The sequence below is a fragment of the Austrofundulus limnaeus genome, unplaced genomic scaffold (assembly GCF_001266775.1).
Source record: "Austrofundulus limnaeus strain Quisiro unplaced genomic scaffold, Austrofundulus_limnaeus-1.0 Scaffold15, whole genome shotgun sequence".
Classification (NCBI taxonomy): Eukaryota; Metazoa; Chordata; class Actinopteri; order Cyprinodontiformes; family Rivulidae; genus Austrofundulus; species Austrofundulus limnaeus.
In genome coordinates, this window is record NW_013952417.1 from 309,501 (window position 1) to 333,249 (window position 23,749).

General features: G+C 37.2%; 1 protein-coding gene across 2 annotated transcripts; it reads left to right on the forward strand.

The window, feature by feature from the left end:
- il6st (interleukin 6 cytokine family signal transduce) lies at positions 1-22,877 on the forward strand. 2 transcript variants are annotated; one of them, XM_014002773.1, is made up of 16 exons: positions 1-176; positions 332-409; positions 4,489-4,791; positions 7,960-8,110; positions 9,113-9,267; positions 9,419-9,573; positions 11,416-11,575; positions 12,456-12,535; positions 13,595-13,820; positions 16,577-16,744; positions 16,852-16,953; positions 17,700-17,843; positions 18,909-19,049; positions 19,200-19,296; positions 20,196-20,277; positions 21,698-22,877. In XM_014002773.1, the coding sequence occupies exons 2-16, from the start codon at positions 343-345 to the stop codon at positions 22,292-22,294; spliced, it is 2,628 nt and encodes an 875-aa protein (XP_013858227.1). In that variant the 5' UTR covers positions 1-176; positions 332-342; the 3' UTR covers positions 22,295-22,877. The 2 variants fall into 2 exon arrangements, with proteins under 2 accessions (XP_013858227.1, XP_013858229.1); XM_014002775.1 differs by lacking the exon at positions 4,489-4,791 and having other exon boundaries at positions 3-176.
- The last annotated feature ends 872 nt before the right edge of the window (positions 22,878-23,749 follow it).

Consider the following 23,749-nt stretch of genomic DNA (forward strand, 5'->3'; position numbering starts at 1 on the left):
ATGCACATGGTTTGTAATCGTATCAAAACCCGCCGCTCAGCAACATTACTGCGACACAGGTTTTTTGTTAACGGGAACGGGGTGGTTCTAAACCAGAATAACTAGAACATACACGAGTCAGACGGTTTTGACTCCTTCCTAACTTAATCTTAATGTTTTTCCTCCTCCCAAATAAGGTAAGTTGCAATCTATTTACACTAATGTGGAAAAAACTAATCGACAACAGTGGCGGTATTAGCTCGCTATGCTAACAGGCTAATTTTATCGTGAGAACTGTGTCTGTTTTTTTGTATGCCTTTTTGAAGTTTTCTTTCTTTCTGTTTTCGCGCAGTCGTCGTCAGGATGTATGAGATGGTTTTAAAGCTAGCTGTGTTCGCCTGCGTCACCTCGGTGCTCCGAGCTGGATACGGTCAGTATCTTTTCTGCTGAAATGATGTTTCAGTCAACAAGCTGCAGTGTTGACCAAGTGGACAAGCAGCCATCAAATGTTTTGCTGTACACGCTGTATATCACTGTGTTTAACATTCACATCTAACATTTAAAGGTTAACACTTAGAAAGGCTGCATTCAGCTTGGATAAATAAGATTAGTTATTAAATAAATATTTTCTAATGAAATTAATATGATGTACCTGACTTTTAAAAATTGTAAAGTTACAGCATTTTCAATTTCTAAATTCTGGGGATAAATAATATCCTGAATTTCCATTGAACAATGTGAAATGCTGTCATCCTCACAAAAATTTGTAAAACTCTTTGCATGTTTTTAAAGATTTGTCATGAAACTTGTTTTAGCAAATGTTATTTTACGAGGGTCCCGAGATTTTTTCAGTGCATTGAGTAATATAAATCCGTTATCTTTTATTAAATAACTATAAGTTGTAATTCACTCGCATGCCTTGAGTTTGTAACTGCCATGTTTTGTGTGTGTGTGGGGAAAAACATGCTGATAAATCAAATTGGTAGCTTTTTGGTGTGTGTGGTGGTCAGAGCTCTCTCAAAATAGAAAGTCATGGTATATTTTTTGACAAATTACCAAAGAAAATACTAAACTCTAAACACTAAAGTTTGCATTTTGAGCCAAGATCATATTTTAGTTAAAACACTTTTTTTGGTCACTTTACTTTTTAGCCTTATTCTATAGTTCAGCTTAAAAAATTAGTTTGTCTTTTCAACTTGTAATACCAGATTTTTTTTCTGAACAAAACTACATTTTGAATTATTTTAATTATTTTATCTAGATCAGCTTCAACCCTGTTCCCTGCGACCCGATGTCTTTCAAGTTTTAGGTGTTTTCCTGCTCCGGCACACCTGATTCAAATAATTAAATCACCTACACAGAATGCCATCAAGTTTAGCAGAAGTCTGTCAATCACTCCTTCATTTGTCAGGTGTATTGAAGCAGGGAAACCTCAAAAATATGCAGGACAGTGGGTCGTGAGAAAGACGGTTGAAAAACTCGTATCCAGAAATATTTTTTGCCACCTAAAACTGCTGAAATCACAATCTTGGTTTGATTCAAAATTAATGCAGGCATACAAGGCTCCTTCATGGCCTCATGACCTTCACATTTTAGTTGAGAAGAACTTTTCTGTTAAGTCGGTCTTTGAACATAAAAAATAGCCTAATTTAAATCTGAGGGTTATTTATAGAAATGTACTGTTATAGAACTGCTTGTTGCTTCTTACTTACCTCACTTTGACTCTGGTGACATTACTTATATAAACTGCTGTTAGTTCTCAAGAGATCTTGGAGGTCGTTCATCATAGAGCTCCAAGATGCCCAACAGGACATAAATCCCTAATTTACCAGAGCACTCTGTACTTTTGGGTTAACTAGCCATCACGGTCTATTTATAGACCATTGCCTTGGTATAATTCCTTGTACAAATCCACCCCTGGATTGTAGCTAACACGTTTATATTTCTGTGCGTTACATAGAGCCTGTGTGTTCACTGTTCTTAGTTTGGTTTCCTATTTCCTTGGTACGACACCTTGGAAAAAATATTTTTCTAGTTTACATTTCGGAACAAGTCTGAAGAAATTCAGCTATATTTTACTAAATGATTTTAAACTTGTTTTAAAAGCTATGGTAAAGGCATTATTGGAACTAGGCCTGTCACGATAACAAATTTTGCTGGGCGATTAATTGTCTCACAAATTATTGCGATAAGCGATACTATTGCCTGGTGACCATTTTACAACTAATAATTATAAAAGCTTAATATGTAAGTGTAATAAATCAATAAACTTTCATTTTTAAAAGAATGTTTAACAAAGTGGACTCTGTTTCTAACAAAAATGCACTTGAATAAAAAAAACAAAACAATGAACAACAAAATGTAAATTAAACACCACACACAACTAAGACAGTAAATAAACAATATTAAAGAGCAGCATCTCTTTAGAGATGAAGCAAACTACACAGCCTGGTGAGGACCCACTGTTTCTTATGGGGACATAAGCCCAGTTCACATCCCATGTAAAGTTTAGGCTAGGTTTAGGGTCAAATGGTAATAGAAAATACTGGTAAATGAATGAAAGTCAATGCAAAGTCCCCATGAGGATAGAAGAACAAACGTGTCTCTGTGTGTGTGTGTGTGTGTGTGAGGAGGGGACAGTCAGAGGAGACAAGCAGAGCGCTGTGGGAGGAAATCAGACAGTTCAGAGTTTTCCTCATGAGTTGTTGGGACAGCTACAGGTTTTTTTTGGTGTTTTGTTAAAACACAGATGGTGCGTTTAAGTTTCCTGTTATTTTTGGGAGCTACAGGTAAAGTCTTGACCAGTTTGTCCGGGTCTGGGGGAGTTTCAGCCCCCACCCCTTCTTCTCCTCTCTCTGTGTCTCCCCGCAGCGAAATCCAGGCTCTAGTGCTCCGACACTGCAGCAGCCGCGTTCTGCTTTGAAACGTTTCTTTAGTTTGTTATTGCTACGAGCTCTCATGCTAAAGCGAGAGTTCACTCCTCCCGACTCTAAGAAAACAGGAGGGGAGGAGTCACCTGAGCTCCTGTGTAGCGGAGCAGAGAGGGAGAGAGAGGAAGTAAACAAACAAGTGGGAAAATGAAACTTATCGTCCTCCATTTTTTTTTTTACCGACCTCAAAAAAATTGATTGCGCAATTAATTGATTTATTGACTATCGCGACAGGCCTGATTGGAACACAGTAGTTGCACTTTTTAAAAAAAATAGTAAAATTGGTCATATGTATACTTGGAGTCAAGTTCTTTGATATTTCAGTTCGTTTTTAAACGTGTCTAAAACTTTATGTTGATTAGTTTTTCTCAATGGATAAACAGCCAAGTTCCTCAGAAATAATCTATCTGAGGTTCTCGTCACAAGTAAGATGTTTTTAGAATTATTTGTTTACTTACTACTTATTTAATGAAGTAAACCCGAAAGGAGGATGCTCGCCTCATATATCGTGCTCTTTATACAAAGCTTTTCAAACACTGTATTCTGATGTTTGTATTTTTACGGCTGAATTGATGAAAACTCTGGCACACTTTACATTAACTGTCTCTATCTAAATGTGTGTGAGCATAAATCTTTTGAGTTATCAGCGTCTAGACTTTTAACTTGTTTAACAACTTAATTCTGGGTGTGTGATCTGAATCCTGGCATTCGACGTTCAAGTGTTGGCTTGTTGTTTCTGTAACCTTGCATAATCAATTAATTCAGCTTCTTCCCCGAAACATCTAAAAAAAAAAGATTGAAAATGAAAGCTAAATAGATTTAAAATGCCAATATAATGCTGTTAAGCGTTAGACAGTGCTACTTTATTTATTTATTTTTTACTACTTTAAATGTGTTACCTCACTGTGCTTTGAGCCTGCAACGATGAGTTTGTAAAAAATTAGTCAACTTCTCTTTATCATCACTGATACCACTGAAATTTTTTTTGCATTGGTTCTCAATGTTGTAATAACTAGAGATGCACTGATTCTGTTTTTTTTTTTTAAATTATTATTATTATTTTTTTGGCTGGTACCAATTTCTAGTTTTTGCTCTTACCTGCCCATACTGATTTTATTTCTGTGAACTAACCTTTACAAAGACATACAATATTCAGCATGTTTTAGTTGTTACTCTACTCTTCAGCACATCTTTAGATTCTTTAGAAGCCTGTTGATCAATCATAGAAATCAGGCATGTCAAAGCAGGGCAGTGTCTAAAACGTGCAGGTTAGTGGGCTTTGAGGGTCAGGCGTGGGAAGCACTGTCATAGAACACAACTGATAGGGTTTATTCTCCCAACGGGAGATCGTGCTAAAATTAAATTTTCTGTCAAAATTACAACAAGAGTCTAAAACTTTCATCAGTATAAATGATGACCCTCATGTTGGTTAATATTGCTTTGGCTCTTTGTAAGTTCACCATGGAAACTGCATGGTGCTAATAACAACATCCTTATCATAACGCAGTGTCTGTAGCTTTCTGCATAATGAGATAATAAATAAATCACCCTTCTTCTTCTCTCTCCTCTTCTAAATCAGAAAATATCAACCATTTGGTGGTATCTCCACAGTCTCCAGTGCTTGAGATTGGAACCAACTTCACTGCTACATGTGGGATCGTTAACACCACTGAAGTCACTGCAGATGATCTCTTCTGGATTTTATCAAAGACTCTTGTTTCCAAAGAATATTATACTAAGATCGACTCATCAACACTGAGTGTCACCGTCCCCATCACAAGTGAAAATCCTTCGTGGTTATTTTGTTTCAGCAACAAGTCGTCTCCCTACGTCTCCCTGAACAAAAGCAGATTCTATCATGGGATTTGGCTCAAAACAGGGTGTAAGTTTTGTCAACTCATTTTCTTTTCAACATTGGCTGGGTGATATAGACCAAAAAAAACTTGATAATTTTTCTTATTTGCCTATATTGATAATCTGTCGATGTGTATCAATGCATCTCAGTAATCCTAGTAGAAAAATCAAAAAGAAAAATAAGTAAGTCCTCTTGATGGGTTCTTCTTTAATGAAACATTTTGTCTCTCCTCCGAGAGATTTCTTCAGTCTTCGTTATGGTAGTTTTCTCCATGTGGCAGAATACTTTATAAATTGTGAAATGTTGTAGAATAGGAAGGAGAGCAAAAGCATGACCAACCAACTGCATGTTGCACCTTTGCACGAGGAGTTTGGCCACATCTGCAAAGTTGGACATATCTGTTGGATAATGGTGCTCTGAGCACACATATTTAACATAAAGTTAGGTTTTAGAGACCAAAGTTCCAGGAGTGAAGTGAGGGAGGAGAGGAGAGGTTTACTCACTCAGGAGGACTGCTGCTCCTGCTGACCTGCCTGTCACTGGATAAAAGTGCTCTGGACTTTGTTTGGTTTGTTGAAAGTAGCATCCAGTTTGGAGCAGACTGGGCAGCTTTAACAAGACTGCAACAGAAAACAACCAGAGACCACCCCCCTACAGATGATGGAAATCATCCTGGCCACATTCAAAGTTAAGAAAATCCGCTGTGATGATGGAGAACTTTAAACCATGTGGTTTTGGCTGCTGCAAGTCCAAGACTGAATCCTGCCCCCTGTTTAGTTCAGTTGCCACCAGAGATGTGCACAAGTAAGTCTTTTTTTGCAAGTCCAAGTCAAGTCTCAAGTCTTTGATCAAAAATCCAAGTCAAGTCTCAAGTCTCTTGACCTCAAGTCCATGTCTAGTTGCATGTATCACTTAACTGGCAGTTTGATCAAATGTATTCTAACTATACTAGATTATATTCTATAATATTTCATTTTAATCAAATATTAAAACATAGTATTTTTAATAATACTATTAAAACATAATATTGTTTTAAAAATACAGATAAGGTTAAGGTTGAAACAACAATCAAACATTTAGAGTATTGTTAACTATTTTGCACTTGTAGTCTTACAAAAGCAAACTGTAATTATATCTTGTCATTGACAAAGAACAAATCCAACTAGTCTGTTGCTGATTTTACAATAAAATACCAGAATTTTATTTTTAAATGCATAAAAGCATGTCAGTGAAGATGATGAACCAGAATCCTTAAAGTAAAAGGGCTGCACAAGTCATCATAAAAACAAATTTTGGTTTTGGACTCTTCACACTTTGCATTTTGCCAGTGTCTTGTCATGGTGTTGAATAAAGTCTCTCTAAGCAAAGCTTAAAATGAATGACAGCAGAGTGGCCTACTGCAACACACCTGCCATGCTGAAGCTCTGTTTATCATGTAGGGTATACGTCATTAACATTAGACGACACTGGCCCCTCCCATTCTCAGGTGAAGGGGAGTGGAGCATATGGAAGAATTATTCTGACTTTAACCAAGAGCGTATATTTTCAATTTGAGAGCAGGAGTAAATGTCTTTGCTCTTAAAACTTTATGCATTTGTTCTCAAAGGAGCGGAGCATGGATGTTTATAGAGGGAATGAGAATCGTGAGTCGGACAGTGAAAAAACTTGCATTCGCGAGTCTCAAACCACAAGTCTCAAGTCTTTAGGGTCCAAGTCAAGTCTAAGTCTCTAACATAGGGACTTAAGTGCGACTCAAGTCCAGGTCTGGGTCACGAGTCCCCATCTCTGGTTGACAGAGACCCCAATCACATGACTGAATTCTTCCCATTGATTGGTTTCTGTGGCATGTATTCTGTGAATGGGGACTTATGCCTCTGTCTTCACCACCACATTTGTTGTCTTTTTGAGACAGTATGAATACTCAATGTAAAAATTGCATATCTTCAAAGTAACATGGATGATAATATTGTCTGCGATATACAGTATATCGCCCACCTCTAATACTCAGACTTTAATAGTAATTGTTTTTGTTTATTATTTCAGGTATGTTAAGTAGTAAGTTTGCCTTATTTTTATATATGACCTAAGGCAGCTCAGCCCATTTTAGATGAAGGGATGTAACTACACCTGAGTCACAATTTGCTATGCACAGCTTTCCTCTGAGCAGGTTGTGTGTAGGTGAACAAATACACCTCACTCACAAATGTACAGTAGTTTTTGTGTGTCACACACTTTTATGCATTAAATCACTGGGGTATATGTGTAAGGTGTGTGACACGCAGAGAGTCCTTTATATTTTGTAAGATGGTTGTTGGTAAAGGTTCTGTGTGCTTTGACTAAGGAAGTCCCGATCCAGATTTTTTGGCTCCTGATACAATCCAATTTTTTTAATGATTAGTCTTTTCGATACCGATATGATACCGATCCGATAGCTTTATTTCTTTCCGAGTAACAAGGTTGGTAGTATTAAAGTGAGCCCTGCTGTTCCCACCACGAGAAAAATCCAGTTTGCAGAAATTACAAGATGCAGTTTCAGCATCATTGTTTTCCATTGAAAATTGTTCCCACACTGTGGACATGGTTGCATACTTGTGTGCGTCTTGACTTCTTAATGGCAGTTGTAAAGCATGATGATGCTGAAAACTGTCAGGAAAACTGGATCGGCCCGATCACATGACTAAATCTGATTCTACCCGATTTTTAAAAAATGGCCATATCTGCTGAGTATCTGATCGGGACATCCCTAGCTTTGACCACAAACTGCTTGTTTTTAGATACCCAAAGAACACTGCATCACACTGTTTGTTTTAATCTCTCTAAATGAATTTGTTTTTTTATTTTTGAATTTTAGTGCAGTTCTCTTCCTAAACTGCCTTTTTTCTGATTGTGGGATAAATGTGCAGGACCATCAGCTAAAGGAGTGTAAATCTCAGAACTTTAAAGGTTTTATGAATGAACACAGCTACAGTATTTCTTGTTTTATGCCTTCCCCTTAATAAATATATTTTCTGTTAAAAGTGTCAGACACAATTGTTGTGGCTGGAAAAATGAGATATTTCCTGGATGTTTCTGTCTCCCAGAAACCAACAATGAACTCTGTGTATTTGTTCTGAGATGTCTGTACTGTGTTGGTTCGGTACAAATGCATATACTATCACACCCCTAATAAAATGTTTCTGTGTGCCCCATTGTCAGATCTTCCAGCGAGACCAAAGAATCTGACCTGTGTAGCTCAACAGGATGGCACATCCACCTTGCGAACAATCACTTGTGAATGGGAAGCAGTTGGACGACAAACCACATACGTCCAAACAACATATACAGCAATAGTTAAAGAAAGATTGTCGTGAGTACTTCTAAATATATATAAATTTCATCATCATATATTTCATCTTAGATCATCACAGCTTTGACCCCAACCTATTGAAGAAATGCATATCATACAGTATCTTTCATGTAAATATTTTAGACTGAGATCATGCTGTTTAGAAATGGGAGTTATAGCCATTTTGGTTGAACATTAAAAACAAAGCACTCATGACTTTGATTTCCAATTTAAGACCGCCACATACTCCATCAGAACTTCAATGAAACTCGCATAATTCATTTTTTAGCTCGGAGTCTTGGGTGTATGTGTTTACGCTGAAAGTATGTGTCTTGGACTTTGAAAGGTGTGTGTGAAAATGGGATGGTACCAAAACAAAGGCCTTTTTCAGCTCCGGTGCCACATGATTAATTTTGACCGGATTGATAATCTCCAGCCTAATGGTATTGTTAATGGTAAAGGAGTACCTAGCATGACCCAGTGCATGACAAGTCTACACACGGACAAATCGGATGAAAACATCTGATTTGTCACATTTAGACTGTTATGAAAAGATTTGACATGTTTTATGGTTTTAACCCCACAGAAAAGCGTTGATAAGAGCACCGTTAAAATACCAGATAAATAAGCAGTATCGATAAGAGTAGTAGTATCGATAAAATATTAACGATACCCATTCCTACACGACTGCGTATTGACTGTTCAACTTCAGATCGAGTATACTTTATACTTTAGACTCCACTAGATTTAATCATAAACTGAAGGGGGTTTCTTAAAGTGGGTACAAAGTGAGCCAAAGTTGGCATTAAAATAATGTGCTCTGCATAGACTATAGATCTGGAAGGGCCTTCTTCAGGAGCCCGGCCCACATTGAACAGTGATTACCCAAATTATTTGTGCCAGTCTGCGTAATTGAACCTTTGACCTCCCGATCACAGGCTTTCCTTCTCTTACCGCTGCATCACCACTCTCCTTATAACAAAGATTCTAACTTACAGGTACATGAACATTTATTTTCCACAGGGGTGAGACAATCAATGTATCAACACATGACAACAATGTCGTCGTGCCTGTGAAAACTTACCCCCATTTTATGCCTCTGGAGATCTGGGTGGTGGCTCATAATCTACTGGGAAATGTAGAATCTGAACATCTGATAAATGATGCCAACTGCTTTGGTAAGTTAAAGTTTTGAACTCTAGAAAAAGGACTATCATAGTGCATGTTATTTTGTTTAATCTGATTTACAGGGTCCATTCACAAAAACGTTGGTGTTTAGAAGTGACTCCAGACAACAGAAACATTAACTGGTTTGATTTGTTGCTGCAGTGAAAACCAACCCTCCATTGGCTGTGCAAGCCTTTTCAGACACTAATTTTTCTACAACGCTACTTGTGAGCTGGACGACTCCTATTGCTAAGGAATGTATGGAACTGAAATATCGAATTAGATTCTGCCCAAATGGATCTCAAACTTGGAGCGATGTAAGTATGTTTAAGGTCTTTGAACTGTTTAAACTACTATCATAACTAAATCACAATTGAAACCAGTTCACCATATATAAAGAAACTTTCATCAAATATTAAGACAAAGTTTATTATCTCAGATGTATCATTTTTAGATTGAATTTAACTTAAAACATTTATTTTTAGATGAAATACATTGATTTATTTTATTATCCACAATGTTCCACAAGTAGACCCATAAGACTGTTATACAGTTTTACTTACGTTGTGCAAGAAAATAAAAAAACGTTATTTTAATTTGGTAAAAAACTGTGAATATAAGTACTATATGTACCTACAGATTTTAAATGGTGGCTGTATTGTTTATTTGGTTCTCAGGACCACACATTGCCACTGTTTGGATGTGCCTAAGCACGATCTGACCAAAGTTTTGAGACTTTTTAAGATTATTCTGAATTTAGAAATACAAGAACAAGAAACAACAAGAAATAGCTGTAGATTGCTGTGCCAGGAAACAGTTTTATGTTCAATGACATGCATATTACTAAGAGTTATGTATTTCATCTGCTTTTCTACCTCTATTTTTATTTTTTTGCTGTATTTACTGTTTAACAAATACTCAAACAACATTTTAACTTGGCTATTTAGCTTGTATTTTTATGCTCCTTTAGTTGTTCTTTTTTTAGTTTGGTATTTTTTTCTTTTTTTAATTTGCAAAATTTTTAATGATATTGCCATATATTAGTACAGTGATCCCTCATTTTTTGCGGGGGTTGCGTTCCAAAAACAACCCGTGATAGATGAAATCCGTGAAGTAGTACCCGGTACACCGGGTTCCCACCGACCGCGTTTTGAGCAGCAAAAATGCGCCCAACGCCTTGGACGCACTGAAGCGCGTCTGAAGAGGGAGGAACACCTCTCTGTCTTAATGACAGGTGAAATAAAGATAAAATAAAGAAAATGGCTTTGCTTTATTTACTAAAGATCAAGCGAACGTTGCGCACAGCAGATAATTAATTCACCAAATAATTTAGAGGCGGATTGTTTGGTTAGTTTTGCTACTCCTGGAGCTGCAAGCTGACGGACTTTTATTTTATTATTTTTATTAATTTTTTTCCACCAGCAGAGCCTGTTGCAAAACAGGAGGCAAGGAGAGCGGAAAAAGTCCAGAACTTATTTCTAGTGGCAGAACACCAAAACGGATAAAAATAAACACACATTCTCATCGCCGTGCTGGCAAATATGAACATATATTATCGGTTCTGTTTGTGATGATATCGGACCGATAAGTATGATGTCATAATTCCCTGATATCGGGCCGATAACTATCGTGCACCCCTAGTCCAAATCAATGATGTCCAGCAGAATTACCTCTAGACATCTAGCCATAACTGCTGTAAGTATTCTATAGTCTAAATTTAGTACACTAACTGGTCTATAATTGGCTCAATCTAGTTGATCCTTTCCATCCTTCGGGATAACTGCAATGAACGCCTCCCTCCAGATCCTTGGCGTTTCTCCCCCTTTTAATACCCAATTTGTATTGGGTATTAAAGAATGTATTTTATTAAAGAATGTATTTTTTAACAAAGGGATCAAGGGTTTTCTCATCATTTTATAAAATTCGGAAGTGTATCCATCTGGGCCCAGAGCCTTATTGGCTTTCAAATGTGAAATTTCTGAGTTTATTTCTTCTGTAATCTCCCTTGTCAATATACAACTTTGATCTTCTGTTATTCTTGGTAAATTCAAAGATTCCAGTAAATCATGCATTTGATTGCTATTATTCTCCTCTTTTAGTTTGGTATTTTATGAGTGTTTTTTGGTCAGGATCACAAAGCTGTGATTTGTGTTTTACAGGTGGATCGTAACGATACAGTGAAACCATCAAATCCCTTCAGACTGCAGAATCTTCAGCCAGACACAGTTTATGTCATTCAGATATCCAGCAAAAATATAAATGACTGTGGCTTCTGGAGCAATTGGAGCTTGAATAAAACTGCAAGAACTCCAGAGGCTCGTGAGTATAATGTTTGTCAGTTCAGGTTAACACAGAGTGAATCTTAGATCATTTATGCTCAAAATAGACTGATTTTTGTATTTAAATCTGTTTATCATGATCGTGTTATGTTAATTTATTTTACATTTCTAATACATGTGAAATCACAGATGTTGCACATCTGCATCATCTGGCAGAAAGAGCCCATTAAGGAAAACCTTTTAAATGAAACAGTACTTTTGGTTAGCAACAATATTTAGAGATGTGATGTCTATGTTAACGTAACTTGTCAGCATGAGTACCCTGACAGTTCTGTGGTTACTCAGTCGTACACAACAGGCTGTGTTTTAACACATTTTTCTTTGTAATCTGCACATTCACACTTTGAGCTACAGTAGTGATGCTAGATGAAACAGCTCAGCTTTTTCTCCGGATGTACTCGGTGTACTCCCTTTGTGCATTAGTGAACCCTGCTATGTCAGCGAATTGTCACATGATGATTGTGAAAATCAAGTCAAAACAAATTTTTAGTTTTGACTTGAGTGATTTTCAAGGTCAAAATGTTTACTTGCTGCTTGTTATATCCCAGCACCCTGCCAGCTGATGCAGTACATGAAATGTTTTACAAGTTAAGTGGTCAAACTTCTGTTTAAATTTTTTTTAAATCCCTACATTTTTTTACTCACTGACATACAGTATGTGTGTTCTGGTCAGTGCTGATATTACACAGCCACATTCTAACTTTAAAAAGTCAGAATAGATTAAAAAAACAACAACTTGGTGATCCTGCAATTAAGTACATTTCATCCACTTCAGTACAGAGATGTTAATATGTCAGACATGCTGTGAGGACTTCCTGTTCTTTCTTTTGTTAAAACATATTTTTTTCTGTATGATTCAGAACCGTCAAGTAAACCGGATTTGTGGAAAGCTGCTGAAAGTGACATTAATGGAATGCCACTCATTCAAATCATTTGTAAAGTAAGTTTTTTTTACATCACATTCCCTTGAACATAAAAACCTTTTGACAAAGGCACCCTTACTTGTTGTAACATTAGACATTATATTTGACAAACATTTACTTCAACTGTGAAAGTACTTTAAAAATGCTGTAAGCTGTTTAATTTTATAAATTGAAAAAAAATAGCGTCACACAAACAGCAAAATTTTATTAATGCCGCATAGCGTACTGGGTAAATGATGATGTTTAATAATGGGTGAGGCTGTGAGCTCTATCCACCCTGAAGGTTAATCTTAATTTTTCACAGCAGTTAAATAAAACATGTAAAATTAATCATTTTAAACAAAAAGTGATAATGAAACAACTGCAAATGGTTTGTCTTTCAAGACATGCCACTGATTAGAATATACATTTTTCAACTTAATTATTGAAACTAGACAACTACAGTCAGAACATCCTACTTGTTTAATTTAACATAAATGAGCTTTTGTGAGTACACTACCTGTTTTTGGTATCAATTCTTATTTTTCAGTATGACACAATAATACATTCTGGTAAAGTAAATCAAACTAACAAGAAATACACTGAAATAAGCTACTTTCTGTACTTGTTACCAAGCGGTCAAAACAGACTTCCTTGTTTTTGTGTTTTTAATAATTCACTCTAACACTAACACAGCAGGCCAAGTTAGAAAGTGCAGAATCAAAACTGTTTAAGCCTACCGATTGCAGAACATTGGTGGGGAAATTAATTCTCTGCATTTTACCAATTGCACATGTGAACACACATGTGAAGCAGTGGGCTGCCATTTTGGAGGCACCCAGGGAGCTGAGGGATTAAGGGCCTTGCTTAAGAGCACAGAGTGGGGCCAGTCAGTCCGGGGAGTTGAGCCAGTGACCTTCCGATCTCAGGCTCACCTCTTCTAACCTCTGAGCCACCACTCCCTCATTATCAAATGTCACATTTAACATTGTTCTAATGTGTCTAGTATTTCTAACAGCAGTCTGTTGTTTTTTTATGCACTGTTTTGCACCTCTTGATTTAATTGGAGTATACATTATTTCTCTGTTCTCTCCAAGGATCCTGAATTTGCCAATGGGAAAATCAAAGCATTTAATTTGAAAGAGAAAAAGGGTGGAAGTTGGGAGGAAGAGCATTTCCTAGTCAACGCAAATCAGAGAGGAAAACATTATCTCAAAAGGATTTCCCTGGCTGACAAAAAGTTTGCAAAAGTTTGTGTTACAGCTGTCAATTCTATGGGGAAGTCTCCTGAGGCATGTTTGGCCATTCCATCAAAGCCAGTTGGTAGGTGATTACAATAATACATGGGTTCACACTGTTACAAGTCCTACAAAGGGAAATCTGAACCAGTTTATTCAAAACAATATAAACATTTGCACATCTCTTAAGTAACCGTTAAAAAGATTAGAATAATACATTAGTACCAGATAAGTACCATAGATAATACTAGGGGTAGCTGTGACAGAGAGGTTAAGGAGTCATCTCAAGTCAGTTCAATTCAGTTCAATTCAGTTTATTTATATAGCGCCAAGTCACAACATACGTTGTCTCAGGGCACTGTACATAAAAAAGAACAATCTAAAGAAGAAACCAGCAGATTGTGTTGAATCACTTCATCACAGTCTCCCATCCTGAGCAAACGGAGAGGAAAAACTACCTGCTAATCAGGAAGAAACCTCCAGCAGAACCAGGCTCAGGACAGGCGGCCATCTGCCTCGATCATCTGTAACCGATGGGTTGCTGGTTCGAAGTCCCACTCAGTCTCAGTCGTGTCCTTGGGCAAGGCACTTCACCCACTTTGCCTGTTGGTGGTGGTTAGAGCGCCCAGTGGTGCCGGTGAATGGCAGCCTCAGGGCAGCTGTGGCTACAATGTAACTTTTCACCATCAGTGTGTGAATGTGCGTCTGAATGGGTGAATGACCTTGTGCTATACTAGTTAAACTGTAGAGTAACGAGAGAGATGCAAAATGATATTCATCTAAGGTGACACAGTGGTTCATGACCTGATTATCAAAGATTTATTGTGATAAAACCAAAAACTTTGGCCAGACTGAGGATGATTGAAGTATGCTTTTGAATACCTTTTGTTGACGATAAAGTAATAAATCCTGTTCTTTGTAATAAGAGTTACTTGGCTGAAGCATTTTCTACAATTCAACAGTAGCTGCGTTTCCATTGACCATGAAAATGCGCAAATTAGAATTTCGAAAATAAATTCGCTCAATGGAAACACGTCAATTTCGAAAAAAATTACGTTGTTCAACAAAATGTTTTTGCGCTAGGATGAGGTGGTATTTCGGCTGTATCAAAATTGGTGTTTGTCGCTAAACTGCAATGGAAAAACTTTTTTTGCATCATGGGAGTCACGTGATCAACAACCAGCTGTTTCTACTGGCGAAAAAGACGATGACGAAGAAGATAACAGGAAGTAGAAATAGTAGTAATATCACAGAAGTAGTATAAAATAGTAAACTCAACGACTACAATTTCCCAAAAACGCAGCATACGTAGGCGCTCCCTAGTAGGGGATTGTCGCTGGAAAGCCTCGATAAAAGATGCCGACGTCTCCTCTGATAATGAGCGCTGGTGTTGTGGTAGCAACATGCTATGTGTTTACATTCATCACCACCATGTTTGTAATGACTTATCACGAGAACAAACGTATTTACGCATGACTTTAATAGCATTTCTTACTTAATGGAAACACCGCAGTTGCGAAACTGTGTTTTTTTGACATTAACAGAGTATCGACAAAGTTTTACGCACATTTGCAATGGAAACGCAGCAACTGATTCATGATGAATGGGTTCATCAGACTATCGGGTGGAAATTAGCATCCGTCACTGGCCATGTGCTAGTAGAATCATGAAGTGGAGTGTAAATCTAAACAATGCACCTGCCACTGTGGTGGGTTTGTATTTGTTTGCAATTAGGGCAGCTGATTGGGGGAGTCGTCCTGGAACCGGTAGGTTACTGGTTCAAGCCCCCGTTCCAGCCATCTCAGTCGTGTTCTTGGGCAAGACATTTCACCCACTTTGCCTGCTGATAGTGGTCAGAGGGTCCGGCAGCCCCGCCTCTGTCAATGTGCCCCAGAGCAGCTGTGGCTGTAGCTTACTACCATCATTATGTGTGAATGGGTGAATGACTGAAGTGTAAAGTGCTTTAGAGTCCGTATGGACTTGCTAAGTTCAAGCCATTTATCAATTGAATTTGGATTAAAGTAACTGCTTGCAGCATGCAACAGTGGTGACTTGACTGACTGTTTTTTTGCAATTTTGTTTCGACTGTTGGCAAACAGCAAATCTCAAAAATGCCATCTTTTTAATTTTGGGCAAACAGACTGGCATTAATACTCTAAAAATTGTTTTCCCTAAAAACCATTGTATGTTGAAAACAGTTCAGTCGAATAGAACAAAACTTTCAGTGCTTTTTTTTGACACAGAAGAAATGGGTCTGAGCAGGAAAAAAATTTCACACCTGTTGTGAATTTTAGATTTTAAATGCCAATACCTAATTTTAGGCGCAAACAATTTGAATAGGTCATCAAAGACCATGAGTTGTCTAAATGCCACAATGTTACACAAACAAAAAAAAATAGTGGCTGGTAAAAAGTTCGAGTGGCCATTACAAAATTTTCTCCACCAACCGCTGTGGCCAGTGGGGAACATCTTTAATTTCCAGCCCTGCAGATTATGTTACAGGTGACACTGGTACTGGTACATGATCTAACATAGAATTTACCTCCATCAGCTTGACTGGCTAGTCATCAGAATCAGCTAATCATACTTTGACCAGTGAAAATAAAAGTGAAAAAATGAGAAAAAAAACTAAGAAGTGGTGAAACTTGAATTAATAAAACCTCTTTCTAAAATGTCTACATGTAATTAGATGCAATGACTCCATTTGAGATCAGAACTCCTTGAACTAGAAATGGAAAACATCAGTTGGGCTATGCAGCATATTATTGATGTCACTTATTATGTGATATGATGTAAGTTGTTTGGTTTGGCTAACATTTGGTGTTATGTCCTTTATTACAGACCATTTACCAATTAAAGAAATGAATATTTGGCCCCATAATGGCCAGCTGTTCCTAGAATGGAAACACAATAACACCTCTGTGTCAGAGTATGTGATTGAATGGGTCTATGATGGGGGAATAGACTGGCAGAGAGAGAAAAAAAACACTACACGGACTATAATTAAAGGTAATTTGAAGAATTAAGGAGTGCAAATATTTGATTTCATTAATGTGATATTTCATCTGCTCATGTAAAATATGTGTTTATCTCACTGATATCATTGTCAAATCCAGGCCCCCTTAAGCCTTTTGTTCGCTACAGTGTGTCAGTTTATCCACTATACTCTGGATGTATCGGAAATCCAGCCAGTAAAGATACCTTTCTGGAACAAGGAGGTAAGGAATCTTCCATGACTGAAGGGATTATTTATTTTAAATTTTCTTAGAGGTAATTGTATGTTTTATGTACTTTCTTGCGTCTATTAAAAACAGTACTACTTCAGTGTTGTGCATTTTGTATTGTGATGGTTTAAACAAAAAGGTTTGTGAACTTGCTCAGCCGTCAGAAAAATCTTCCAAACGTGCAGTAAAAGTGTTTTAAAGTGCAAATCAGCTTAGTACAAATATTGCCTTAGCAAAACCATGTTTACTAGTGTAAATTTTCTGAATAATGTTTGCACTAAATCCATTTTTATTGGTCCTTGCTCATTAGGCCAACTTTAGTGGTTTCGCTCATCCCTTTATTTTCTCTCCTGCCTGATGTTTTGCTTTCTGAAATATCTGCTTTATTTACACATAACTTGTTGATTCCCTCAAACCTCTTGACTGTTGAGTCAGCGGGATGCTTTTATTGTGAAGAGTTAATAGGAAATGTTATGAATTTGTCGCAGATTAGCCGCAGATTAGCAGATCAGTGAGTGGTTTTACTTGAACAAATTTGTATAACAGCTTTTAAATTCTCTGACCACAAATGAAAATCCATTACCAACGTGGGGTTTTTGATATGTATCATGGTTACATAAACTGTTTCACTGGATTTCAGTTTTCAAGTTACAGAGAAGCATTTGTGTTTATTGTAGTTTGTTTTACTTGAGTGAACCACACTTTTGTGGTTAACTAACATGTTATTGTTGTGGCTGCAGCTCCATCAGAGGGCCCCTCGATTAACAAGAGTAACCCAGGATATGATCGGGTTCATCTGGTGTGGAATGAGATTCCTCTGAACTTGAGACGGGGCTTCATCACTCACTACACTATATTCTATAAAAAGGAGAAAGACATACATGGTAAGTACTTGTTGTAGGTATTGTTGTTTTTAAATAAATGTCCTCTTGGTTGAAATATTGCTGTAGAGATGCACACGTTCAGACTGGCCTAGAAAACTGCAGCTAATGAAAAGTGCGTCAGATTACGTTCTGTTTGGTCAATTCCACGATTCCGTCTGCCTTAGCATCTTATAAACAGAAGTGGAGCAGGTGAAGGTGTATTCTGATTGCTTGTTGTCACGCACATTTCCGCCATGTTTAATCAAGTAAAGAGGCTCACAGCTGATCACCATAATCAACCTAAATTTTTTCTCTATCAATAATCACGATCAAATAATCGCCCAGCCCTAGGGGCCGTATAAAGGAGCTGTTAAATGCATTTTGTTGTGTCCTTGGAGTCTTTAGGAGTGTGGAAAAGTTTAATTTTGTTTCTCCCAGTGCAGCAAAGATATCTTTATATTCTGTTTGGTCATATTTTTCAACCCATTCGTTTTTCTCTTTTTCTATGATGAAATTATTTGTGACGGAACTGCCAAATAACTTTACCAACTACAATTTCCTCATCTTTATTCTCCTCTCTCTCTCTGGGTCAGATTTTGGCTCCAACATTTAAGGCTGGATGGACCAGTCTTCTCTTGTTTACATTTTAATTTGTAAATAACAAGTTTCTGCACTGCTATGTAGTCATAAACCCCTCTATCAAACTAAAATGAACCGGTCTGGAAGCTGAAGGGGGGCGGGGTATGAAATGCCTAGTTTGGATTTAAAGAGACAGCATCAAAATGAGTTGATCTAAGACGCACATCAGAAAAGGAGTGAAAGATGCGCTGGTAAAGTTGCCACGAGCAGGAATTCAGATTGAAGCATTGCAGTTCCACTTTATATAGACACCAACTGAACCATTTAAATGTGTAAAAGAAGGATTTAAAAGCGTATGTCTACTTATGACTGCTCATCTGTCAGCTACTAATCAGGTCAGTCGAGGTAGAAATCATCTGAGTAATCAATGCATCTCTAGAAGGCTGGAATGACTTTAACATAATTTTATTTACCAGACTGTTTGTTTTTTCTTTTGTCCATTTGCAGCTGTAAAAGTCCCGCCTAATACCACCTCTTACACCCTGAAGCCACTGCTGGGCAATACCAAGTATGATGTGTGGATCCAAGCTTCAACCATCAGTGGCTCAGCAAACAGCTCTCATCACTCATTCACCACTCTGAAATATGGTCAGTTCATGTCTCCATTCTAACTTTGATTACAGTCCTTTAGTTAGTTAGAGTTAATAGATGAAATGTTTTGTAACTTTAAAAATCTGTCAAAATGAGTGTTGTAAATGGTTTTACACCGCTGGTAATCTGTTCCCATTTCCCACTCAGCACCAGGAATGGTTGAGGGTATTGTGGTCGGAGTGAGCCTTGGCTTCCTGTTTCTGGTTCTCATGACCATTTCTTTATGCCTCTACAAAAAGGATGTGTAAGTTACAGTTAAACATTCAGTGTGTCTTGTTTTTTCCCCATTAGTGTAACATTTACCTTTAAATGTCACAGTTTGTAGGGCTGGGCGGTATGACCTCAAATTCATATCACGGTATAAATTGAACCCCTTCACGGTAACTGTATATATCGTGGTAGAAAATTATCATAAAAAGTTAAGATAATGTAATTTTTAGAGCATTTTTTTTGCAGAAAACTGAAATCTTAATGAAACCCAACATTTTTGCTTTAATATCTGTCTGCCAAACAATGAGCTTCTGCCTGCTATCAGCTGCTGCTCTGCTGCACGCTCATCTTCATCATCTTGATCATCAGAGCAGAAGCCGACTTTACATTAGCGAGATGGATTTATGACTGAACGAACGTCCACGCCTTTTTTTAAAACAATCTCTGTGGGTAACAATACATAAAACATTTTTTTCTCCGACAATTGGGTGTGAAAAATTACAGTTGTTAAAGCTTCGCTCTGCGCGACGTGCAGCGAAAGGAGAGGAGGAAATGATCCCGACGTAACTTTTCTACAGCGGGAGGACGAAATTTTGAGGATTTATTCTCGCTATATGTATTTTAAAACGCTAGAATTTCTTCATTATATTTTGAACTCCTGCTCAGTTGTCTCTGCACTCACAGCCCTGTTGACACAGGTGCGATGACATAATGACGACAGTACGGTTGAGGGTAAATTTCTACCGTAGGCCAACTTCATACGTTTCTACCGTCTACCGCATATACCGTGTAGCCCTAACTGTTTGTATTAAATCCAGACCGTTCAGTTTGTTCCCTGAACATATTCATCAGAAATGAACTGTAAATGTAAAAGTGTGTTCTAAAGTTATTCCCAGCTGGTAGCTCTATAATGTCCACTGTTTCTCTTTACAGGATCAAGGAGAACCTCTGGCCTCAGATTCCTAACCCTGGTGAAAGCACCATTGGGACCTGGTCTCTTGATTATCCTGTGAAGGTAAACCCCCAACAACCATTTGTGAGTCTTTGTTGGTGAAAAAAGAGGAGACATTAAACAGCTCTGTTCCTCTTGGCTCCAGTTTTAGATTTTTTTTTTTCAATTCAATTCAAAAAATTTATTCATTTCATTAAAAACAAAATAACTATATGCAATAGAGATTAAGAAAACACACAAATCAAAAAATCAAAATAAAGTGAAAGGTAGCAGAAGAAAAAATTTTATGTTTGCCCCTTTTTATCCCCAATATATATTCAAAGAAAAGATAATTTACAAAACAATACTAAATAAAAATATAGATTAAAACATCAACTCAAACAACAGTTCATATAGCTTCACATTTTGCTCTTTCATATACCTTCAGAAAACTAGCTTTTATATGTCTCTTAAATATATACATAGATCTAGCATTTTTAAGATCATCCTCCAGACCATTCCATAATCCTATACCCTGGATTAAAGTACATTTTTCTCTCAAACAAGTATGAAAATATGGCTTCACAAACATTTCCATCCCCTAAACATAATAACAAGTGTTTCTCTTAACAAAGTTTGCCTAAATGTTGGAAGGTAATAAGTTTTTATGAGCCTTGTACATAAACAGTAAAATATTATAGTCAACCAAATCATGGAATTTCAAAATTTTCAATTTGCAGAATAATGTATTTGATGGATGGTTGTAATCTTTTTTAGTGATAATTCTTATGGCTCTTTCCTGTAAAACAAAAATTGGATTTGTAATTGTTTTGCAGGCTTTACCCCAGACTTCAATACAGTAACTTAAATGTGGAACAATTACTGAATTGTACAACACAAGCAGAGCCTTGTTATTGAATAACTCCCTGACTTTATTCAGTACTCCCAATAGGTTTAGATATTTTTGTTCTTAAATAATGTATGTGAGGTCTCTGTCAGCTTGTCATCAATGATGACACCCAGAAATTTCACCTCACTGACTCTACAGATCTCAATACCATCTACTTCAAATGAGAAATCAACAGTTGTCTTCCTATTACTAAATATCATGTAATTTGTTTTCATCCAAATTTAATGTCAGTTTGTTTTGTTGAAACCAATTTAGTATTTTCTTAAATTCTTTCTGTACCATCTCAAGCATTTTTTCTATATCTTTACCTAAACAAAAAAATGTATCGTCAGCGAATAAAACACATTTGAAAAGTCCTGACACATTTGCTAAGCCATTCACTTATGAAATGAATAACTTAGGTCCCAGTACAGAGCCTTGAGGGACTCCACATGTGATATTACTTTAGATTTAAAGACAAATGAAGGCAGCCAAACCATTTGTTCATTTATTTTAAACAATCATGTACACTGAGTGTGAATAGCTGAAATGTCAGTTTTCAATCTTGATGCAGTTCAACTTTTTTATTTTATTTTATTTTATTTTATTCTGCAGACTGAGACACCAAAGGAGAACTCTCTATTTGGCATCTGTGTGCTTGATGATGCTTGTGTGTGTGACGTTAAACATGGCTGTGAAGAGGACAAGGCCAGTCTCTCCCTGAAGAAGGACAAGTATCTGTCTGAGGAGCACAGCAGTGGCATTGGAGGTTCCTCTTGCATGTCCTCACCTCGCCAGAGTGTGTCTGACAGCGATGAGGGCGCTGACATGGCTGACACCACTGCCAGCACCGTTCAGTATTCCTCTGTTGTGGCCTCCAGCGGTTACAAGGGCCAGACCCCGAGTTCGCAACCGCAGCATTCCATTTTTTCCCGGTCAGAGTCCACCCAGCCACTGCTGGACTCTGAGGAGAGCCAGGATATGTTAGTGCAAGAGGGCAGCAGACACTTCCAGTTGTCTTTCACTCACGGCACAGAGAACCAAGGGACCGCTGAACGAGACGACTTCAAGCAGATGCAGTTGGACCAGCAGGACTTCTGCCCTATTGATGAGGACGCTGAGTGGGCACCAGCAGACAGCCAGTCAGCTGATGGAGAACCGGGATCAGTGTCCAGCTACATGCCTCAGTTGAATGGTTACAGACCTCAGTAAGAACACAATCATAACTGTGCCTTCCTTTATCTAATTTGTTTTTTTTGTTGAAGCCTTTCACGCAGTGACAAATGACACATATTTTGCACTTAAACAGGTCTGCATAGACTGGGAGACTTAAAACAAGTTGTAAAGTCTAACGTGAGATCAGACTTGGAGTAGAATTTGCCCTGTAAAACTCAACGGTCAAGACCAGTTTCGTAGTAAAATTGCTTAGACTGCCAGTCCTCTCTGTCTTGCTGTAGTGTCATGAATGTCACTTTATGCAGTGGGACAAGCTGTTATCCTACGGCTGTAGCCCTGTCACACTATGACATTTTAAACAACTTATGCAAATTTTGTTCAACACGTTGCTGTAAGTTGCACAAGTTAGGTGTAAGTTGTGAATATGTTGTCAGAATGATGGCCAGACAATAAATTTGGACATGTTCAAAATTTGTCAGCTTATGTCGACGTGCTGCTGATAAGTGAGGCATAAGTTACAGGTATGTTTAAAGATAATTTATGCATCGGTTCACTTATTTTTCAGGTAAGTTATTCATTTGTTATTCATAAGTGTATATATACTGTGTGTGTGTATATATATATACTGTGTGTGTATATATATATATATATACTGTGTGTATATATATATATATATATATACTGTGTGTGTATATATATATATATACTGTGTGTGTATATATATATATATATACTGTGTGTATATATATATATATATATATACTGTGTGTGTATATATATATATATACTGTGTGTGTATATATATATATGTATATACTGTGTGTGTATATATATATATATATATATATATATATATATATATGTATATGGGGTGCAACAATACATGTACCCGTATCGACACTTTTATGGAAAAATACAGATTTTTTAAATTCATTTTATCAACTTGTCTTCTGAAAGGATCAGTGGATCTGTGTTCGACTACACCTAGGCTGTCTTGTCGAGCACAGATCCACTGAGAAACGCTTTTTCAGCAACATTTAATTAAAAAACTGTACTTTTGAGGCTAAACAAACGGTCATAATTAATTTAAATAAATTACAAGTTAAAAAGAAGAAGCATGAAACAAGAAAGCATGGAAATTTCTCTTTTTTTGTATCGAAAAACATCAAACCGTGAGACTGAAGTATCGAACCGAACCAAATCGTGAATTTTCTGTATCGTTGCACGCCTAAAGAATATATAAGTGGATAAGTCGTTAGGAACATGGTATGATCACGTCTCATTGAAGGTGTTGATGCTTTTTTTTTCTCTGTCTCAGCGTGTGCCAGTGTGTTGGACAAAATTTGCAGATGTCTCATAAGTTGTCTAAAACATCACAGTGTGACAGGGCCCTAAGTTAGAAAAAAATTGAGGAGCAACATTGTGACTGGCTAGTCCTAAATACTTCATGACTTGTAGCTATTTTGAGGATAATCTATCTTCTGATTACAT

Bases quoted from the DNA above. Each gene is read 5' to 3' on its own strand.
- il6st (XM_014002773.1), top strand. From the start codon at position 343: ATGTATGAGATGGTTTTAAAGCTAGCTGTGTTCGCCTGCGTCACCTCG. The intron at 11,576-12,455 runs GTGAGTATAATG...TGTATGATTCAG, and splicing joins TGCAAGAACTCCAGAGGCTC to AACCGTCAAGTAAACCGGAT. The intron at 19,050-19,199 runs GTCAGTTCATGT...TTTCCCACTCAG, and splicing joins ATTCACCACTCTGAAATATG to CACCAGGAATGGTTGAGGGT.